General features: G+C 52.3%; 5 protein-coding genes across 5 annotated transcripts; 2 read left to right on the forward strand and 3 right to left on the reverse strand.

Moving 5' to 3' along the window:
• Positions 1–1264, reverse strand: SMAC4_03891 (mitochondrial 54S ribosomal protein mL41). Its single transcript, XM_003347745.2, has 2 exons — positions 776–1264; positions 1–578 (listed from the first exon to the last, which is right to left on the reverse strand). Exons 1-2 carry the CDS (start codon positions 962–964, stop codon positions 456–458), a joined length of 312 nt encoding a protein of 103 aa, XP_003347793.1. The 5' UTR covers positions 965–1264; the 3' UTR covers positions 1–455.
• Positions 1265–1623: 359 nt separating this feature from the next.
• On the forward strand, positions 1624–4730 carry SMAC4_03890 (uncharacterized protein; the record flags this gene model as incomplete). Its single annotated transcript, XM_003347744.2, has 2 exons — positions 1624–4191; positions 4263–4730. 2 exons carry the CDS (start codon positions 1624–1626, stop codon positions 4443–4445), a joined length of 2751 nt encoding a protein of 916 aa, XP_003347792.1. The 3' UTR covers positions 4446–4730.
• A 410-nt stretch (positions 4731–5140) lies between these two features.
• On the reverse strand, positions 5141–7129 carry SMAC4_03889 (uncharacterized protein). Its single transcript, XM_003347743.2, has 2 exons — positions 6519–7129; positions 5141–6402 (listed from the first exon to the last, which is right to left on the reverse strand). The coding sequence occupies exons 1-2, from the start codon at positions 7018–7020 to the stop codon at positions 5318–5320; spliced, it is 1587 nt and encodes a 528-aa protein (XP_003347791.1). The 5' UTR covers positions 7021–7129; the 3' UTR covers positions 5141–5317.
• A 1784-nt stretch (positions 7130–8913) lies between these two features.
• Positions 8914–14014, reverse strand: SMAC4_03888 (uncharacterized protein). The gene is made up of 7 exons (XM_024655592.2): positions 12313–14014; positions 12081–12203; positions 11916–12027; positions 11657–11861; positions 11440–11595; positions 10912–11363; positions 8914–10861 (listed from the first exon to the last, which is right to left on the reverse strand). The coding sequence occupies exons 1-7, from the start codon at positions 12353–12355 to the stop codon at positions 10132–10134; spliced, it is 1821 nt and encodes a 606-aa protein (XP_024511467.1). The 5' UTR covers positions 12356–14014; the 3' UTR covers positions 8914–10131.
• Positions 14015–19721: 5707 nt separating this feature from the next.
• Positions 19722–20249, forward strand: SMAC4_03887 (uncharacterized protein; the record flags this gene model as incomplete). Its single annotated transcript, XM_003347741.1, has 1 exon — positions 19722–20249. The coding sequence occupies one exon, from the start codon at positions 19722–19724 to the stop codon at positions 20247–20249; it is 528 nt and encodes a 175-aa protein (XP_003347789.1).
• Positions 20250–20346: the final 97 nt, after the last annotated feature.

Consider the following 20346-nt stretch of genomic DNA (forward strand, 5'->3'; position numbering starts at 1 on the left):
ATTCTCTTCGTATAAGGGACGTGTATTGTACAGTGAGTAGTGGTAAGTAGTAGTGGTAGTAGTGTTATACATGGCGGTGGCCGTATTCCATTGGCTCTGTGCATCCACTTGCTTGGTCGAATCGTGTCACCCGCTCTCAACCATGGTGGAGGCTATTCCACCCCCCTGAGATCAGCTCCTAAACGAGAAGGCCGGCGTGAAGAAGTACGTCTCGAACTGTTGGGTTGACGCAAGAGTAAGTAGTCTCTTTCTTTGGTGGGTTCCGATCGCAGCCTGTATGCAAAAATGGGGTATATTCCGTTGTGGTAACTGAGTGTGAGCCTCGCTCCATGTCTCTTGGTCGCTTCGTCCTCTGGCCTCCTCCAGCTCATTTCCTTCCTTCCTTCCTTCCTTCTTCTAGCATTGAACTTCCGTCATCATTTCGGATCGATCGGTAGCTTCGAAGAAGGAGTCGTTTAGTCAAGGCCGTTCTCAGACTTCCAGCGCGCAAGATAAGTGGCAGGGTTCTTGGGGCCGAGCTTGTCGCCGGGGAACTGGTCATGGGTGACCTTGACGGCCTTGGAGACAAAGGGAGTGAGCTGTTGTTGTTGGTCTTGTTAGCGAATCCTTTTCTTGTTCCAACTGTATCCTCTTCCCTTTGCTCTGTCTCTCCAATTCCCTTCTTCTCGGTGCCGTGTTTCCCTCTAACACCATGTCCCCATCCCATCACATCCCGCCCCATCCCAGTCCAACCGATTCCAGTCCAAAGCCCAGACAGAAACGAGGACAAACCTACCTTGAAAGTACTCAAATCGGGGCACACATAGGTGCGGACCTTGGAGTAGTCGATCTTGTAGGTACCGTAGCTGGTGTGCGTACCCATGGAACCGGTGCGGTTACCCTTGTAGAAACCCTTGTTGGTATCCTTGGTGGTCAGGCGCAGCTTGCGGTACTTGAGACCTTGGAGGACGCGGGTGGGCTGCATGGTGGGCTAGAGTGTTGCGCTTTGCGCGGCGACGACGGAGGGTGTTTGTTGTTGTCGACGATCGGGGTGGTGAGGGTTGAGGGTGGTTGAGGTGGGCGCAGAGGCGGGGGAAGCTCGGCGCAGTGGATGAATGGTCGGACGGAGACGGGGTCCGCTGAAATGTTGAAGATCCAGCGCACGCGACAACGGGGACGGGACTCGGGCTGGACAATGGACGGCGGCGAGCGACGGGCGACGGGCGACGGGGCTGAATTCGAGAAATCGCATCGAGGAAGCCGGGGCCGCGCCGGGTCGAGGTGGGGCCTTGTCAAGAGTTTTGGAGCTCAACGAACCAATGAAGAGGTCTGCCTATGTGCAGGTACCCTTGTAGCCTGCCGCGGCCCCGCAATTAAGGTGGGCTCTGGACCCTCACCGCCCAAAAATTATCGATTACAGAGACCGGCAGAAAAAGTTTCGGGGGAGCTGTTCACTGGCAGTTGAAACTTCGAGGCTGTTGAAAGGGACCGCTTCAATCTCCAGGACCCGTGCAGGCAAAAGTCGGATATTACATCCACCAAACCACTCGACAATTTCACCACCCACTTTTGCTTGTAACGACCTCGACCTCGACTGAAATACCCTTCCGACTCCCATTCAGTCATCCACAACACATTAACAAAATGCCCGGCCGTCAAGCCCACGGCAGGTCCCTAATGCCCAAAGCGGGCGGAGGGCGTCCCAAGCACAGAGTCAACAATAAGGCTGCCGACAAGAAATCAAGAGACACCGTCCTCGACGCCTTCTCCATCGCCGCCGAACAAGTTCCCCAGAGGAAAGCCAAGGGCGTCCGCACACGAGACCTCGATGAGCCCGAAGAGCGCCCCCAAAAGAGATCGCGAGACGACGACGATGAGGATGACGAAGACGACGACGAGGATGATTTCGAGGACGCCAGGCCACAGAAGAAGGCCAAGAACAGCAACGAATTCGAAGGCTTCTCCGACGGTGGCGAGGAGGACAGCGACGGCGAGGAGTGGCATGTTGGTGTAGGCGCTGATGACGAGGATTCGGAACTCGACTCTGACGAGGCCTTTGGCGAGAGTGACGAGGAAAAATTTGATGGCTACGCCTTCAGCGGGAGCAACGCGAAGAAGAACAAGAAGAAGGCAAAGAAGGGTGGGGACGACAGCGATGAGGAAGAGGAGGAGGAAGATGAGGACGATGATATGGAGTCGCTTGGTTCCGACGCTATTGACCTCGCCACAGCGCTGGATCAGTTCGAGGAGAGCGACGAAGAGGAGGAGGGCGAAGAGGGATCGGGATCCGAAGACGATGCGGACAGCGAATCGAGCGAGAGCGAAGACAGCGATGACGATATGGAGGACCCTTCCAAGCTCGACAACCTTCAAAAGATGATCTCCGGATTTGCGGGTGATGATGACGAAGAGCAGTCGAGCTCAAACCCAACAAACAAGCTCAGTCTCTCAGATCTCGGCCTCTTTGGCGTCCAGGACCCCCACATGAAGAAGTCCCTCAAGCTCATGAACAAGGAGGAAAAGGCCGCCAAGCCTGGCCAGTCCAAGAAGCTCGACATCCCCCTCGCAAAGAGGCAACAAGACAAGCTCCTCCGTTCCGCTGCCTACGAAAAGACCTCCGAGACGCTCGAGCGCTGGATCGACACCGTCAAGCACAACCGCCGCGCCGATCACTTGGTCTTCCCCCTCACGCAAAATGCCCACGACGCCGGCCTCGACAGCCAGGAACTCCTTCCTGTGACCAAGGCCACAGCGGGTACCGAACTCGAACAGACCATCTTGGCCATCATGGAGGAATCCGGTCTTGGCCCCACCAACAAGCCCAAGAAGGAGGACCAGGATGACGTTGAGGAGATCGCTGCCCGCAAGGGCCTCTCCGCCGCCGAGATGCAGGAACTCACCCGCCAAAAGCGCCGTGAGCGTGAGCTGTTCTCGCGCGAACAGGTCCGCCAGAAGCGCATCAAAAAAATCAAGTCCAAGGCTTACCGTCGCATTCACCGCAAGGAGTTGCTTCACGACGAGCAGGAGATGCACGACGCCATGGTCGAGGCGGGCGAGATCGACTCGGACGAGGAGCGCGAGGCTCTCGACAGGAGGCGAGCCCTCGAGCGTGTTGGCACTCGTCACAGGGACAGCAAGTGGGCTAAACTCGGCAAGAAGGCCGGTCGCGCGGTGTGGGATGATAACTTCCGCGCTGGGTTGACAGAGGCCGCGAGGTCGAAGGAGGAGTTGCGCCGCCGGATCGAGGGACGCAAGAAGGGCGAGGATTCTGACGACAGTGGTTCTGATGACTACTCGGCTGAGTCGGGTGATGAGAAGAACGACAAGAAGCGGTTGCTGGAACAGCTCGAGCACGCTGCTTCCTACGCGGACGGTGAGCCCGAGTCGGGGCTCATGGGGATGAAGTTCATGCAGCGCGGCGAAGCCCAGAAGAGGAAAGAGAACGAGGAGATGATTGCACAAATCCGTCGCGATCTCGACTCCGACTATGACTCTGACGGTCCCGAGGAGACGGATATTGGCCGGAGGCAGTTCGGTATGGGTAAGAAGGAGCTTGTACTTCCTGGCCAGCAAGCTGCTCAGAAGAAGAAGGAGAAGAAGAGCATCACAACAAACATGTCCAACCTCCAAGTAACGCCACAACAAGCGGCCACTACCCAAGTGGAGGACACATCCCTCGCTGCCTCCGTCGCCGGTGCCTGGTCAAAGGCTCCTCAGGAGGGTCGCAAGAGCAGCAAGAAGGCCGCCAAGGCCACCGTTGGCGAGTTGGACCTTTCCAACGCCGCCATGCTTGCTTCTAAGCCCAAGGCCAAAGACGCCGCCGGCAGAGAGAAGAAGTCATCATCTACTCCCGCCAAGGGCGCCGCTGCTACCAAGACCGCCACAGTCGACGACTCCTCTTCAGACGACGAAGAAACCATCCACCTCCCCCTCGCCATCCGCGACCAAGAGCTCATCAAGCGCGCTTTCGCAGGCGAGGACGTCGTAGGCGACTTCAACCGCGAAAAGGCCGAAGTAGAGAAGGAGGATGACGACAAGGAGATCGACAACACGCTTCCCGGCTGGGGCGGCTGGGTCGGTGAAGGTATTTCCAACCGCGAGAAGAAGAGGCATACGGGGAGATATGTTACCAAGGTGGAGGGTGTCAAGAAAGAGAAGAGAAGGGATTTCAAGCTCAAGGGGGTGATTATTAAGGAGGGCAGAGTCAAGAAGGTACGTCTACTTTGTTCCAAGAACATGAATTGCGAAAAGGGGAGCTTGCTAACTAGTGACAAAAAAAACAGAACGACCAATACCTCGCCACCGCCCTTCCCCATCCCTTCGAGAGCCAAGCGCAATACGAGCGCTCGCTCCGTATCCCCGTTGGTCCCGAGTGGACTACCAAGGAGACCTTCCAGGACGCTACCAAGCCCAGAGTCATTCTCAAGCAGGGCATTGTTGCCCCGATGTCGAAGCCTATTCTCTGATCGGCAAGATTCAGTTAGTGGGTTGGCTTGGTTGCGTCTCTTCTCTTGTCATTGGTTTTCAACTGTTTTATTCACCCCGCTTGACATCTAAGGGGCTTTGCTTTGTTGGGTCATATTGTTTTCTTTTTGCGATGAGCCTTTGGGTCGCTCAGAATCGCATGTTTTGGGAATAAAAGGGGATCAGGTTACATATGGTTGAAACAAAAGTTGCATGTTTGTTGAGGTACCTGGACCTAGGTTTACCTTGTGTAGGGTCAGATAGGGTAATTGAGGTCGGGTTTTGATGGATTGGATGTTCCCGTACCTACCTATGTTCTGATCGTGAAGACGTGGAGGGTGGCTGGTTTGGGAAGGAACTTGTGAGGTTGACGTGATGGTGAACTCTGAAGATTGTTGATGGAAGTGTAATGAGGGAAAGAGGAGTTACCCTATACGCACCATGTTTAAGTTCCGCATCGCACAATCTCTTCTCTTCTACATCACCAGCCTTTCATCCTCTCACCTACCTACCCACTAACCAACTCGGCTGCCCCTTTTCCACACCTTGTGGCCGATACTCAACCCAAAAAAACCTGCTCAGTTTTCCTCATTTGTCAGGGGAGATGGTTTCGCCGACATAAAGCCTCATACATCACCAGTTGTGTTACCCAAATCCGTCTCCTCTTGACCTTGCAAAGTCGAAGCTGCGATATTCAAGTTCGGTAATGTATTACATCCCTGCCCTCATCATATATACGTCTATCCAAAGAGATCCGGCTGCATTACTGGCCAACGGTGCATAGTGGTGTATCCAAAAATCAGACGCCAGCATCTCATATAACCATCACATCCACATCCCAAGTCATAACATCATATGTACATACATCCCGTCATCACAGCAACCAAACAGCAAGCATATTCAACCCAGCCAAGGCCACCGCAACAGTGACCCCGACATCCAACCCGCTCGCCGCACTATCATTATCGTCGTTCCCTCCCCCCGACCCTCCTCCCGAACCACCACCAGTTCCCGTCGGCAGACCAATACCACTAGTACTAACCCTCGTCCCCGCCGGTCCCGGTCCAAAGTCCGAGTTCGTAACCTGCGGCCCACCCCCCGCCGCCGTCTTCGTCGGCGCTCTAGTGGCAGTAACATCCAATCCCCCACCACCATCAGTTCCCGTCGGTCCAGAATCCTTACATTTGCCCGTGCTACTCGGCACCGCGTTCGCGCCACTCCCAATCTCCACAATCTGCTCTCCGCAATTTGCCGCCTGTGCGAGGTGCAAGTTGCGATTATCCTGATCATAGACCACGTACGCCGCTCTCAGGAAACTATCTCCAAACACGGGCTCTTCATCCGTCGGTAGCACCCCGACTACGCAAACCCCGCTTTGCACTTCCCAGATGAAATCCCCGTACGGGACCCTAATCTTCTTGCTGCCGAAAACGAAATCGACAGACCCGGATTCGTCGGCGACAGCGCAGTCAACGATATAAAACCCTGACTCGGTATCATACTGACTCCCCGGAAAGCTATCGCCGATAGCCTGGAATATCGTAGCCGGTAATCTTGACAGCGTGCCTCCACTGTCCAGGAACACCGGCACGGCAATTTCCTCGGACTCCTCCACCTGTCCATCGGGGTACGTCATGCCCACACCTGACAAGACGATCCAATACCTGTCTGCGCCGGAGGGTGTGTCGGAGGGGTCAAGCATGGGGAGCTTTGCGAGCGAGCCGGAGAATTTACCTAGGTCGACGCCACCGAAGATTATCGCGCCGGAGGGGTTGTCGATGCTCCGTAGGTCGAGGGAGAAGGCGCGAGAGGAGATTATTCCTTGGGAAGTCATGGAGTCTAAAAGGTAAGGGTAGGGCTGCGAGTCAGGGTTGACGGAGGGCGAGAGGCCTAGGATTCCGAGCGGGATGTCATGCGACTCAAAGCCGATGCCGAGGATTTGGGATTTTACCTTTGCGGCTGTTTTTGGTTGTCAGTACCTATACCTAAAACTAACTTACTAACCCACCTGACCTAGGGCTCCTAGGAGATGAGACGGTAAACAGCAGACGAAAAGAAAAAAAAGGAATACTCACACCCAATAGTAACATCATCAGTCACATACTCAATCGTCACGTTCCCCTTCCCATAGCCCAGAATATCCGCCGCGCCCGTATCCTCAATCGTCTTGCTCTTGGTGTAATCGAACTGCGCAAAACTCTGGCAATATTCTTCCTGCCCCGAAGTCTCGCATGTCGGGTTCACCCACAGATCTGGCGAGCCGGTATCCAAGATCAGGGTGACGGTCTGAGGGGGAGTCCCGATTTCGATGTCGATGGTGTAGGTCGTGCCTAGGTTCTGGTTGTTTAGGCCTTCGTCTTCTTGCCGACGGCGGAGCTTGGTTTGCGGGGTGCCGGGGGCGGCACGGATGGGGGCGCGGATGAAGCCTTCTCCATTGCGGGGTGTGAGTAAAGATGAACGGCGGTGGGCTGGTGTGACTGGGACTTTGATGGGTGGTTTTGCTGAGGCCAAGACACCTGTTGTTGATGACAGGAGGGCTAGAGAGAGGGTGGTGAGTGGTAGCATGGTGGTGAGCATCGTGAATAAGGAGGAGGGGGTTGAACAGATGTTCAACGGTCCGGAGAGGTGAGGTTGCTACAAGACCAGAGACGACCAACAACGCCAAAACAGGTTGGACGAAACTGAACTGGGGAGCAAGGAGCCATGGGATGGGAGCTTTATGTACGGCTTTCACCCGAACCCCATCCAGATCCCAAACACACACATCCATGTCCATGCTACCTACTCTCCAGTCCTTGTACGGAGCTCTAGACTAAGGTAGGAGCCAGCTTTCAGCCCCAGCTTCATGTTCTGCAAGCTGGTTACCCTTTTCGTACCACCGAGCCACCAATCACTTTTTTTTTAAACAGACTTGACAGGCAACAGGCACAGACAGGCTGACAGCGTGGGATTTGTCCAGTTAGACTGGTGCTTGTTCCGCTCGTCCCGGTTCTTGTCCAGATAAGGAATCCAAGGAGGCGACATTCCAAGACTGGATGGCGCACCATGGCGCCCAATAAGCTTTTATCGATGGTCGACTGGAGGGTGTGAGTGACAGGGGTATGGAAGCATCAAGTCAGGGTCGTAGTTATAGTGTAAAAGGTGGTCGTGAAGCGGATGCCCGGGAGGGGCTCAGCTTCTTCACTGTGTTGTCTCTTTTCCTCTTTATTCCTGTGTTTCCTGTATTTCGTGGAACTCCCTCGAGCTATCAGCCCCAGTTCGTGGTGGCTTCGATCCGAGAAGGATGCATGGTATCGGCTTTTTCTTTTGGGTGAGGGACGGTATTGGCTCGTTTATTTTGAAGGGGCTGTCAGAAAGACAAAGACAAGGTTGGGTTGGCGACGGGAAAGTGAGTGACTGAGGTAGGATTGGTATCTGTTCAGCTGGTGCGACGTAACGTGAAGAAACGAGGTTGAGAAGGTAATAAAGAGGTTGAAGAAAGTGACGAGATTCAGCTTTAGCAAGTGAAAACTGCTTGAGAAGTCCCAGCCTCATGGTCGACTTGTTTCTTCAGTTCGTGTTTTCTTTCTCTTCAACTTAATGCCAAAGAGCGTTGAATTACAGAACGGAATTGTCCCATCTCTTCTCACCACCGACTTCCTCTTGAGATGTCCATCCTCCATCGTAGACAGTGAAATCGTAAAAGCCACGCTTGGCATCGGTCCCTGCCCCTCTCTAGACCCAAAACACCACTGAATGTCACCCAATCTCACACTCTCTCCGCACACTAGAAGGCCACTAGCGGTTTCTTACAGCGTGTCAGTCCCTGTTTCCAGGCTCGGCTAGGACTTTGATTCCGAGTTCTCCGCATTTGACTTTCCATGTGATGACGGTAATGACTTCAAGACGCAGTTTTGGGTGAACCAACGATATTTGGGATTCCAAGATTCGAGATGGTGAAGGGGAAACGTTTCCTCAGCTGAGTGACCTTGCTTGACATAAAGAGAACAAACTGCCTGGAAACGGCCTGTCAGTCTAACCGGGCATCGGAGCAGTCTCCGAGCCTAAATCCAGCCTTCAGACTCTAAAAGCCTCGGGGGCATTGATTGACAGCGACTCATTTTCTTGACCATTCTTTCTGCAAAACCTGAATGCAAACCGTCGGACCCTCAGCCATCAGCCCAGGCTTTTCAATGCCTGCTCTTCAGTGCCTCGCCGTATGCCATTCAGCATAATTGTCGAAGCTGGTCCGTTTTAGTCCATTGTGATTCACTTGACCATCCTCATTCGCCTGTTTGAGCCTGCCAGGCTGCCACAAACGGCCGCTGGCCACCGTGGTTACACAGAGCAAAGCCATCAAAATCAATATTGGAGATCTGGCCCACTTTCGGTACGGCTTTCACTGCCTCACCACTTGCGCTTTTGGGATAGCTTTGCGGTCCTTCGTAATTGGTTGATTCTGTCCACAGAATGTGTGTGTTGAATCTTCTTGGCCGATAAAGATAGGGACGCAGTAGAGTTTGACTCAAGTCAGACATGTCCATTGAAGATCCCATACGAGAGTAACGAGACAGATAGACCCGAAGAAAGCTGGCAGACCGCAGACGTCGAGTCGTTGAATCGATTGTGGTTTTTGACGACTGTGCTCAAAAGCCATTAGTTCTAGTGTTTTGTTGTTGTTGTTGTTGTTGTTGTTGTTAGTAGTGGAAATCGTGGTTCGTCTTATGTGGATTGGATGTTGGTCATGTTACACTAAGGGATAATAGCACGACCTACCTAAACGCTTATGCCAAAAGCTCGATCCACATCCGTCCTGGCCTCTCTTTACCCATTTCTTCAGCTCAACAACAAACACTTCGGCTTCTTTCTGGACAGCCCCATTAGTGGAATCTGAGTTACGCGATGAAGCTGTTTCTATATTTACCTTGGATTCCAACAGTATCCATCAAGTATCATGGATGTGAAGACCCTAGTGGCGTAAAGTCAGAACAAACATAAGACCAACGACACCTCACTGCACGGGTACGATACCCAGGTGGTACGTGGCTAGCTGACATGGGCCAAGATCGATCGCAGGATGTTAATGCAAAAGGCCGACGGTGAGTTGCGGCTCTGTCTTCTTGAGATTTGGCAATACCATTGTGAGTATGGTACTGTTCCTTAACGTATGCGTGGAGCAGTAATGTTACGGATATTATTCTGTATTTGGGTATCAAGATATCTTGCAAGATAAACAACGTGAAGAGAGAAAAAAGAAGCAATGGATGAATCCTGACAGAGGCAAAAGCCGAGCTCCAAAACAAAGTTCCAATAGTCTTGGATTTGATTATACTTTGTTCGAACATTTGTAACGGTTCTTCAGATGTTTCCCCATTCATAGCGTGGGCCCGATCCATATCCCGTTTGCGCCCGCCCTCCCCATGTGAACTTCCCAATGAGCCAACTCCCTTCAACATGACGCTGATAAATGGACGATGTGATGATATGTATGACATAGACATAAATGTGGAAAGATGAATGATGATGATGATGTATGCACCCGGACCGTACCGAACTCCTGATATACCCTCCTCCACGTTCTCCTCGCCTCCTTGGATGTCCGTCCTCGCTTTAAAGACCTTCCTTATATACGGCCGTATATTCTCATCCTCCTCCACGTCGTCCTCCTTCTCCTCATCTTCGTCCCTTCCATCCCCCGCTTCAAGTTATTTACCCAATAACAACCCTAGCCCCTTCCTTCCCCAACACTCCCCTCTCTTTCGGCTTCGGGCTGCTTCCCCTCCCCTTCTTCCCCTTAAACAATCCAAAAATCCCTCCACCTCCACTACTTTCTTTCCCACCATTCGCCCCCTCACCATGTGCAGCCGCCGCATCCGCCGGAAGGGTGGCATCCTGTCTCGCCAAATCGCTCCAGCTGCCTGCTCCATCCAGCGTGACCTGCATACCCCCCGTCGGACTCTCCACCATCAACGATGACGATCCGTGTGCTCGGCCCTGGCGACCTGAGGTGGTGTAGGACTGAGGGTAAGGAGGCAATGGCGGAGCACGACCAGGCGGAACGGCGCCGCTGCGACCTTGGCGGTGCGAACTAGTGGGTCGAGGGCCGACGGCAGCCCGTTGCGAGTCGTAGGCGTTGTAGGCCTGATAATGTGAGTGGACGCTTTGCATCGAGTTGCTTCGTTCCGGGTTCTTCAGCATCGAGTTCGTTCGCACTGGGGCGGTTCGGTCCGGACCTTGTTGCCCGCTGTGAGTGCTGGGAGGGTTGAAGGAAGAGCGGCTGCCGTTGGGGTGGTGGGTTTGGACCGCTTGTGAGTGCGAGTGCGCGTGTGAGCTCATCTGAGTCGCTTCCCCCGTTGTAAGTGCTTGTCCCGGGTGGGCGCTTTCGTCTGTTACGGGGGCAGGATGGCCGTTGGGTGTCGAGACTTGTCCCTCGGTGATTCTGAGATTTGTTAGTATAATAACTGTGAGCGCAGAGGATGTGGGACATACTTCTTGTAGGCAGCTAATGTGTAATCGAAGGGTTTGAAATCCGTCTCAATCATCCGATAGAGCTCATCTTCGCGGATTTCCTTCTCTGTGGCGTCATCCTTTAGCTTCTCACGGGGCTTCTGCCTCCTTGCCCGGGCTTCTAGTGGCGCTTCTTCCAACAGAAGCTCCTCCAAGTCGTATGTAGCATCGAAATTCGTCTTCTCTGATGACGGAACAAACACAGGCTCTATTTGCTTCCTCTCGAGTGCGTCGAAGTCGAGGACAGAGAAGAATTCGTGGTAGATGAAGCTCTCCCAGGTGTGACCCATACGCTTGTCTGGGTTGAACTCCAACGCGTCCTTTATGGCGTACATACAGCTTAGCTGGACGGGAGGCTGTGTGACGGGGAATTTGGGGCTGGCGGCTTGGATAGTCTGGCTGAGTGATGATTCAGAGTTGCCCTCAAATGGCCTCTGTTTATAGAGTCAGCATGGCTTCTCTTCTTGTCAAATGAGATGGCGCAGCAAGACATTGTAGTCCGGTACGTACCTTGTTATAAATGCACTCGTAGAACAAAACACCCAATGACCACCAATCAGCACGGACATCGTAGCCCTGGCCAGCGTAGACTTCTGGCGCAAGGTATGCCAAGGTACCGGACTTGCTGGTTAGCTTTCTCCCCGGCACAACGTCCGAGGCCACATTCTGATAGCGTATATTATTAGCCTGGTTACACAAGAATAGGGGTCCAGGGTCTAGAGCTTACAAAGTCAGTTAAATGGACATGTCCATCAGCATCCAGAAGCACATTGTCGGGCTTGACGTCTCTGTGGATAATGTTTTGCCCATGGATGTAGCGCAAGGCGCAGCCGAGCTCAGCGATCCAAAACCTTACCGCAGCTTCGGTAAATGTCTTTCTCGAGATGTGGAAGCGTAGATCACCGCCGCTCATGAGGTCAACAACCAGGTACCTGGTCCGCCGTCAGCTTGTTTTTCCGCCAATGTCGACTTTGGTTGCAACGTACATGTACTCGATATCCTGGAAGCTGTATCGCAAGTTGCAAATAAAGGGGTGGTTGACATATTCGAGCATTCGTCGTTCTCGGATGATATTCCTAACACTCTCGGACCGTACAACTGGGGAGAGTTAGCCATTGCGACTTGGTCTCCACGACGTTGAACAAGCCTACCTTCATCTTTTCTAATGTATTTCAGGGCGAATGATAGACCGGTATCTTTTCGCTCGACAATGCGCACCTTGCCAAAGGCACCTCGGCCGACTACTCGTAGGAGACGGAAGTGATTCAGGTTCACTGCGACGCATGTCTAGTCAGCATCGCAACTTGGCATCAAAGACTGACACGTGAAACTCGAGCCTGGAATTGGCCATCACAGCGAAAAGGAGGGTATCTATTGTCTTACCTTCGCCGTCAAGGTCGACGGGCTTTCCTTGGCTGTTTCCCATCCCGCCCTGCCGACAGCTTTTCTATACGCGATCAAAAAGCGCCTGGCTTTTTCTTCTCTCAAAGTATATATAAAATCGAATAAAAAAAACTAGGCGATACAGTCCATGCCGGGGCACAGCTGAAAGGGCTGTTGATAGCTGGAAAGTGTTGCCTGGTGGTGGTGCTGCGGTGGGTCTGTCCTCAGTCGCGAAGTGGGAACCCAAGATTAATGATTATTCGGGTTTCAGGTCTTGGCACTAGTCGAGCAGCAGCGAAGAACTTTTTGAGGTACGGCGGACGGCCCGAGTTCGGTCTCTTTGTTCTTTCGGTTCGAAGCGGCAATATCGTCTTTCGTTCCTGACGCACAATCCGTGTGTGTGGAGCGGTGCGGGCTGAGCTCCTCGTTCCTTCTGCTTGTTTACGTCACGGTGCGGACTGGTCGCAGCGAATCGCGAGGTCGAATCGAAAAGTCAAGGAGGATCGTTGTTCGAGACCACCGCAATGGACTGGCAGATACGGCTGTACGTGTAGTGTAGTGTATGCCTTGTCTGGGGCGGCGTCGATTTTGTGCGCTTGGTGAACACAAGCCTGGACCCTGAATCTTAGGACCTATCGTGTGCGACCAACGACGTTATTTGGTATCGATGGCGGGATGCGGTGAGGAAGCGATTGGCGAGCGAGGATATGGGGCTTGCGAAACTCGACTGAAACTGATGGACGGCAGTTGTTGGTGGTTGTCGTCGTTGTCGTCGTCGTCGATTCGATACGATTCGCCTCGAGTTGGGTGAACGTGAAAGATGGAAAAGCGAGGACAGAGCCGGAGATGTGATGAGCACTACTGGAGGGCACAAGCAAGGACTTGGAAGTGGAGATGAGCGGAAGAAGCTCCAGGCTCAAACCAGGTCTTGGAACGGGGTCTCTTGGTGAACGGGGGGTGTAGGCCGAGATGAAGGGCAAGCGATAGTCTATCTTTTTGTTTTTAGTGGAGGGATCGAGCTTCTCTTTTTAGTGCCGCAATGGGTGGGGGGGACCCCGTAAGTCAATGTCAATTGCGAGTGCTGGGTTGGGGTGACTGGTCGAGATTGTGTTTGCTTTTCAGTTGGTGTAGCAGGGTGTCGGTGGTTGTGAGCAGCAAAAGAAGGCTTTGTTCATAGGAACGCGGAAACAGAAGAGGCGACTGTAGAGAGAACCACGAAACGGAATGGAAGTATATGGGATTGGACGGCGGCGACAGGATGGCAATGTGGATGGCCGGGGACAAGACGGACACGGGCAACGGACGGGAAACAACGAAGAGAAAACTGACAAGACACACAATGGAAGGTGTGGTTCGTGGCGGTCGTGGTGGTCGGGTCGGGTAGGTGTCCTTGCTGTGCAGTGGATTGTGGAGGCTACAGCTAAAATGACCAGTGACCAGTGGTTGCCCTCTGAAAATGCAGACTCCGTGGGTACCCTGACATGCGCCAAATTAGTGGCCGACGCCCACCATCAAGGTCATGTTTTGGAGGGGACGGGCAAACGGTACGGATAGGAGATCCACTCCCGAGATAAACACCATTCAGCGCCCGCCAACCATTGATGGTCTTTTGATATTATGTCTTTGATCCCCCCGAGGTCCAAAAAGTCCTGGCTGTGATTGGTGATAATGATGATGATAACCTGACCTTCAAAATGCCCCTATTCTAAAGAATTCTGTGGTGTTGAATAAACTGGAGTTGACATGTCAATTCCCCCCTTTTGTCTTTCTGTTAAGAGTTTGTTAGAGAGAGAGACACGCACAGATCCACCGACTGCAGGTTTCTATGTCACTGCGCTCCTTGTTCCTTCTTTCAGCGCTTTCCTGTTTGTGGAAGCTTTGTCCGCTGTCATCTGGAAATGAAGAGCCAGAGAAAGTGCAAATGGGATGGCAATTTCAGCCGATTCTCGGGCCGTCCATTGATGGCAAAAGAAAAGGCTGATGCTGCATATCGGCCAGTGTTTGATCGTGAGGCTTGAAGCTATTTCCCCCAACATTCCAACCATCTTCAGCTATGGGGCTTCCATCTCAGATATTCTGGGGAAACCAAACACAGTCGCATTGCAACATGAACATGATCACAAGCTCACACATTTCAGGGCTACCGGCCCCTGCGTCCTGCGTGAGAACCATGTCGGGTTCCATGTCAGGCAAGGCAGTGTGATAAAATGCAATTGCCCTGCGCAATGCGTGATGCCCAGACAGAAAGTGCCCGCCGCCAGAGCGTGGCCATCGCGTGGGAGAAGGAGCCTGGGCATCGCCAGGATGGACGCCAGGTGAGCTCGTGGACAGTGGACTGTTTCGAGTTTAGCGGATGGAGTTTGTTTGATACCCTGCTCGGTTTAGCGCATCTCACCAACCATTTTTCCAGTGTTCTGATGAGCGCCAAGCAACCTCTCCAATTTCCTTTTCACCTGCAAAACATCTCGGCCGTCAAGCTGACAGGAATCACAGGAAGAGCTGAAGCCTCAAAATAGGTATCCTCCTCACCTCACTCGCTTCGATTATCCCCGTTGGATCTCCCTCAAGATTCAACGTCAGCCGGACATGTCCGAACCCGGCCGGTGGTAGCATTGTGCTTCTTGGTTCCGACAAGATGGAAAGTAGAAGCGCGGTGGACCAAGGTAACCACATCACCGGTAACTCCAGTTCGTCGATATTCCGTTGGACCCTGGATTCCACTTCTCTTTTGTTTTCTCGCAAACATGTTCATTTCCCCGTTTTCTTCGGTCAACACCTTGTCACGTTTTGTGTGCGTGGTTCCCCATGTCTTGTCTCTCTCTTCTGCCGGGAGACAGCATCAACCTGGATACATCGAACAAAACCGATATCATCTAGAACACGGCATATACCAGCAACATCCCCGCATGGATACCGAAATAGACGAAACATTTTCACAGAACTGAAAAGACGAGTCATTATTTTCGACGGTTCACGACGTTATGTGTTTGACCTGCGTTCAACAGGACAAAGGCAGAAACATCGCGGCACCGAACGGACATTGATTCTTCTACTCTGAAACGGACTGGACCACGCCGGGGTTTATCATCGGCATCAGACACGCAGATTATATTCGATCATTACAACGTCTCGTCATTTCACACACCATGTTGATGAGCCATGATGTTCACCGCAACTAACCCAGGAAACCGTATACGTGTTTTAAGTAGGTAGGTCCCCTGAAATACGAAAATCCCAGTTGATCACATCAACCAAAAAAAAAATCTGTTAAAAATTCATCTTTTCTTCCCGCCGTTTCCGCGGTATCCAATCCATCAAAACCTGACAGCGTTTTTCCTGGTTTCGGCTGTAATCGACACGAGGCAGAAACGAGGGCGGGATAGGAACATCCTTGCCTTACCACGTGCGAACTACGGCACGAGAAATCATGCACGAGTTATCAACTGTATGGACTGTTTGAACGGCGGGATGGTGAAGAGGGTTAATCTATGGGAGCGTGGCAAGTGCAGATTTGTGTAACCATCACAACCACCGCTGGATCACACATGGGTTTCGTGTCACCTACACTGCGAACGGACGGTGATACTGATACCATTAGGGTGATTTTTCTGAGAGAAAGGAATGCTGACTAGGTTACTAGCTTGTTGGGCTTTGTTTAACTACCTAAAGAAGCGCTTACAATTTGACATCATCGACATAATCATGGCCTGTCCGAAGCTCCGAAATCACTCTTTCCTACTAGTCGAAAAGTAAACAGATGACAAAGAATGTAGTACCACACGTCCGCAGTCTCAAACTCCCCAGCCATCCATCGAACGGCAGGGACCCGTTCTCGTGCTTCGTGCTTCAACGGGTGGCTGCAACATTGAAGGATTTATTGTGAGCAATTGGCGTACGATTATGAGACATTGACTAGTCACATTTCTTTCGCAAGTTCGCATTGTCGTCGACCAAGCAATATCAGTTCGCAAGGTAACATCTCGTGCATTCATCCGTCTCGCGTCTCATGTCCCAAACGGTAACACTCATCCGGTTCCCTGCTGTTCCTGTTGATGGTTTTTATTAGTTATCACCACCGAGGTCATGTTCATGTCGTTCATCCAACCGGTTCGGTCAGCGCCTACCAAGAAATAACATTTCTTGCGCGATATGAGCGCGACGTTATCAATGCGCTTCTCAATCTTTTGTGTTCTTTGTGTTCACTCTGAAACCTGAAACGAGGGGAGGGGTTGCATCGCGCCTGTACCCATACACAGTAGGTAGCTATCACCGCATGGGATCATCAGGCGGGGAGGGAACATGAAGGGTCACCGATTGGAAACGGACAAAGAGGTCGCCTGGCAGTTCCTGTGGTGGCGAGCTACGATCTATGCCCGTTTCTGTTCTCCGTTTCTGCCACGCGCGCGCGCCCCTGGCCTGAATGGCCTCCCGCCACGCCCGCCACCTCCGAATCCGATTGTGAGAAAGCCCCCAAGAAGGTGTGTGAACGTGATTGAATGATTGAATGAGATCTGGGGGGTAATTGGTCGGCTGGCCCGTTTGTGTGTGGTTGGTCGCAAGGAAAGTCGAAAGCAAAAGTGATTGATTTGATTGGTTTCGAACCCCTTGTTCCTTCTTTGACGGTAATGTCCACTGTTCTACCGCTTTTCTGGAAGCTTTCCATTTTTGGCTTCTGTCACTTTTCTTACTCAATTGTAGAAGGACGGGTTTCCCGTTGTGGCGTCGTCACTTTCCTAACAAAACTGATCGACGGGTTATTGATCCACCTGAAATGGAGAGATGACTATTTGGACACCAGCCTATTCGCATCCTGAAATACCAGATGCCCTCTAGCGGTGTTTTGAGGTTCCTTAACCGGGTTGAAAACCTCATGATCGTGAAGAACGGGAATCATCTTGATGCCATTGGCAGCGCCTTTAGAATCGGTGAGGGTATCATCCCGAGGTGTGACTCTTGGTAGAGAGAGAAGGAGAACCTACATATCTCGGTTCCCCAGAGTATGGAAATATCTAGGGAAGATCTTCCTCGTATCTCCATGAAGCACTGTTTGACAACTGCCGAGGGCATCAAGATGTTAATCCTTTCGATCACAGCGTGACCCGTTGCTATCTTTACCACCCTTGGTAGCAAGTCACATCACTAGAACACTGGATAAGCCGAGAGGGTTTCGACAGAGATTGGTAGCTTACTTCCATGTCAAGCCTTGAATATCTGCCGAATGGCTCATTGTCAAAGTGTCTAACTACCTACTTCCGGCAGGCTTGAACTCCATGATAGCAGTCTGCGAGACCAAATTAGCGATGGATTCATCGCTCGCTTCGGGCACTACTCCGGGCGCGAATTCAACTCGATTGAACAAGCAGCGGAAAAAGAAAGTAGACCATGCCCGTGGTGTACGTCATCCAGTCTCGGACCCGTTTGCTAGTTTCCTCCCACATTCCGACCTTGATTCATTGTGGTCACGATGAACTGGGTTGGGGAAATGGAAACGCCCATGTCTCGCGATCTCCTGGCGTAATGAGCCCCTAGCTAGATGTTTGCATGGGGGGATTTTCCACCACTTGGCACTCGGTAGGAGAGCTACCGAGATGATTGAAAGTCGACTAGACTGGATGCTCGCGATAAATAGTTTGATATGCTTTGACTCGATCTGAGATAGCTTCCCAAGCTGTCTGGGACAAACGCTTAACCAATTTCACGATAGCTTCACTGTCCAAGCATGAACTTCCAAGACGAGGGATCAAGACAAGGGCAAACATCTCGTATCTGAACCAGTCGGCCGGACTCCTTCCCTCCTGGTCCTTGAGACAGTCGTGAAATTGTTTCTAAAGATCTTCCGGAAACAACAAAGGGACCATGAACCCCTAGCTTACTCTAGGTTGATGACGGTTAGAGTGGATGAGCGTCGCAAGCGTGGGTAGAACATGTTGACTGCCTTGGCAACCGTTGAAAATATCGAGTCTGATATGGTGATTATGATCCCATTGAGCATTCAAACCTCCATAGCCAACTGCTAAATACGGATATGAGACGTCGGGAGAGACCGATGCGTGCTGCGGAACAAGGGTCTCGGCGGTGATGTCGTGGGATAGGGTTGCAAGCCGATGTTGCTAACCTCCGGCCGTGGAGCCGATATGGAGATGATGGAGACAAGATAAGTGATGATTGAAACATGGAGCTTGCGATTGCGAGATGGAATGAAACGTGGAGATTTGCCATTGAAACCCAAGACAGGAGCATCACAATGACGGACCGCAATGCGACGGGTTGTTGTGGATTGCGAGGAACTGCGGTGCCGGTGATCCGAATGACGGAGTTGGATGGGTCAGGGAATTCGTCGATACGACTGTTGATAGGGAGATTGGGAACTATTACGAGATGGACATCGACAAGCGACTGGAGATGGACGACACTTGACATCGCGGTTGCAGACTTTCAGTATCACGACCGTGACAGACTCCCGTCACCTTGAAATGAAACCGACAGCACTTGCTCCTCCCCATATTTGTGCACAGCACTATCTATCATCGCCGCACTCAAATCACGAAGCTTCTTCCCCACGTCGCCCCCCTCAAGGGACGAACATAGTGAAAAAGGGTTTTGGTTTTGCTTTCGCAATTTTCGACATCAAAAATTACGGCCGGAACGGCCCCGAAGGACAATTCATGACGGCTAGCACCACGATGTGCAATGCAGGCTCTCCGCCATACGACGCGGTTTTCTTGAGCTCCGCGCAGTCAACCAAGGTAAGTATGAAGAAAAGAAAAGAGAAGAAAATCCTAAGAAAGTTGGAGGGGAGCCCTTATTAAATACCCTTTGGGAGGTGTTGGGAGGTGGCTCGTGCACGAGTGCAAACTTCCCTGCACCTGGCGGAAATTGCACTTGCGCACGGACGTGAAGTGAGAGAAGTGTTGCCGGCAGGCAGACAGTGGCAGGTAACTGGCTGCGGCAGGCAAGAGACGGGGAAGGTGCCGGAGACAGGTTGAGGAAGAGCTGGACAGAACAAGCTCGAAAGTCCAGATATCAAATGCAAAGTCTTAAAGTGAATATCATACTTGATTTCGGCCACTGCCATTCTCAAATTCCAATTGCTTTCTCAAATCGTGATCTTGAACCGAATTCAGAATTGTCAAAGTTGACTGTCGTTCATCAACCCCACAGCGGGAACGATCAGTTCCCCAGATTGTTTGAAGCGTTCGCACCTGGTGACGTCACTTGTCCCTGATGGGCATCAAGGCACCTCACTTACACCGAGCAACAACAACACTTTATGTCAACGCGTCTCCCTCACCACCACAGTCCAATCCAAACAAAACAAACAATCTCGAACAAGAGGGATCCCTCGAGCATTACAGCCATCAAAGAACCAATTCATAAGCCCATCCACCAAAAACCACAACCAAAACACAATGGCTTCCCGAACACTCTTCACCCGCGCCAGCACCCTCCTCAGGGTTAGCTACAGCCAAACCTCCTCCACCACGGGCTCCATCTCCATGATTTCCCGCTCCACCCCCATTATGATCTCCCGCGCCTACCACCCCACCCCCTCCTTGTCCACAGACAAAGACTTCGCCGAAGACCGCACGACGCTCAAGCCTCGGCGCTCCGAAGGCTCCAGCTACGCCTCAGACGACGACATCGCGCACCTGGACAAGACGGCCTTCGACCCCAAGAACACGTCGCCCAACGGGGAGACGGAGTCAGCGGGCAAAGAGTCCAACGGCAACCCTTTGGAGACTTCGGGTGCCAACCGCGAGTTCTCGAGGCCGCAGGGCGATAACCCTACCGAGGGCGACATGTCCAAGGGAACCAAGACGCCGGGGATGGGCAAAGATCGCAAGAAGAGTGGAGGGCCGGCGGCGGGGAGCAAGAAGGGCGGGAAGACGCATTATCAGGAGATTAAGGATAAGGGGGTTAGTGCTAAGGATGCTTAGATGGGTCGAGACGAGACGGGATTCCATGTTTCCAAGGCTGGAGAGCAGTAGGAGCTGGGTAGCGCCGATAATGGAGAGCAAGGTCAGGATCGTCTAT

This window comes from Sordaria macrospora, chromosome 7 (assembly GCF_033870435.1).
Source record: "Sordaria macrospora chromosome 7, complete sequence".
Taxonomy (NCBI): domain Eukaryota; kingdom Fungi; phylum Ascomycota; class Sordariomycetes; order Sordariales; family Sordariaceae; genus Sordaria; species Sordaria macrospora.

Bases quoted from the DNA above. Each gene is read 5' to 3' on its own strand.
- SMAC4_03888 (XM_024655592.2), bottom strand. From the start codon at position 12,355: ATGGGAAACAGCCAAGGAAAGCCCGTCGACCTTGACGGCGAAG. The intron at 11,596-11,656 runs GTAAGCTCTAGA...ATACGCTATCAG, and splicing joins ATGTCCATTTAACTGACTTT to AATGTGGCCTCGGACGTTGT. The intron at 10,862-10,911 runs GTATGTCCCACA...AACAAATCTCAG, and splicing joins ACATTAGCTGCCTACAAGAA to AATCACCGAGGGACAAGTCT.
- SMAC4_03891 (XM_003347745.2), bottom strand. From the start codon at position 964: ATGCAGCCCACCCGCGTCCTCCAAGGTCTCAAGTACCGCAAGCTGCGC. The intron at 579-775 runs GTAGGTTTGTCC...CAACAACAACAG, and splicing joins CCGATTTGAGTACTTTCAAG to CTCACTCCCTTTGTCTCCAA.
- SMAC4_03889 (XM_003347743.2), bottom strand. From the start codon at position 7,020: ATGCTCACCACCATGCTACCACTCACCACCCTCTCTCTAGCCCTCCTG. The intron at 6,403-6,518 runs GTGAGTATTCCT...AACCAAAAACAG, and splicing joins TGATGATGTTACTATTGGGT to CCGCAAAGGTAAAATCCCAA.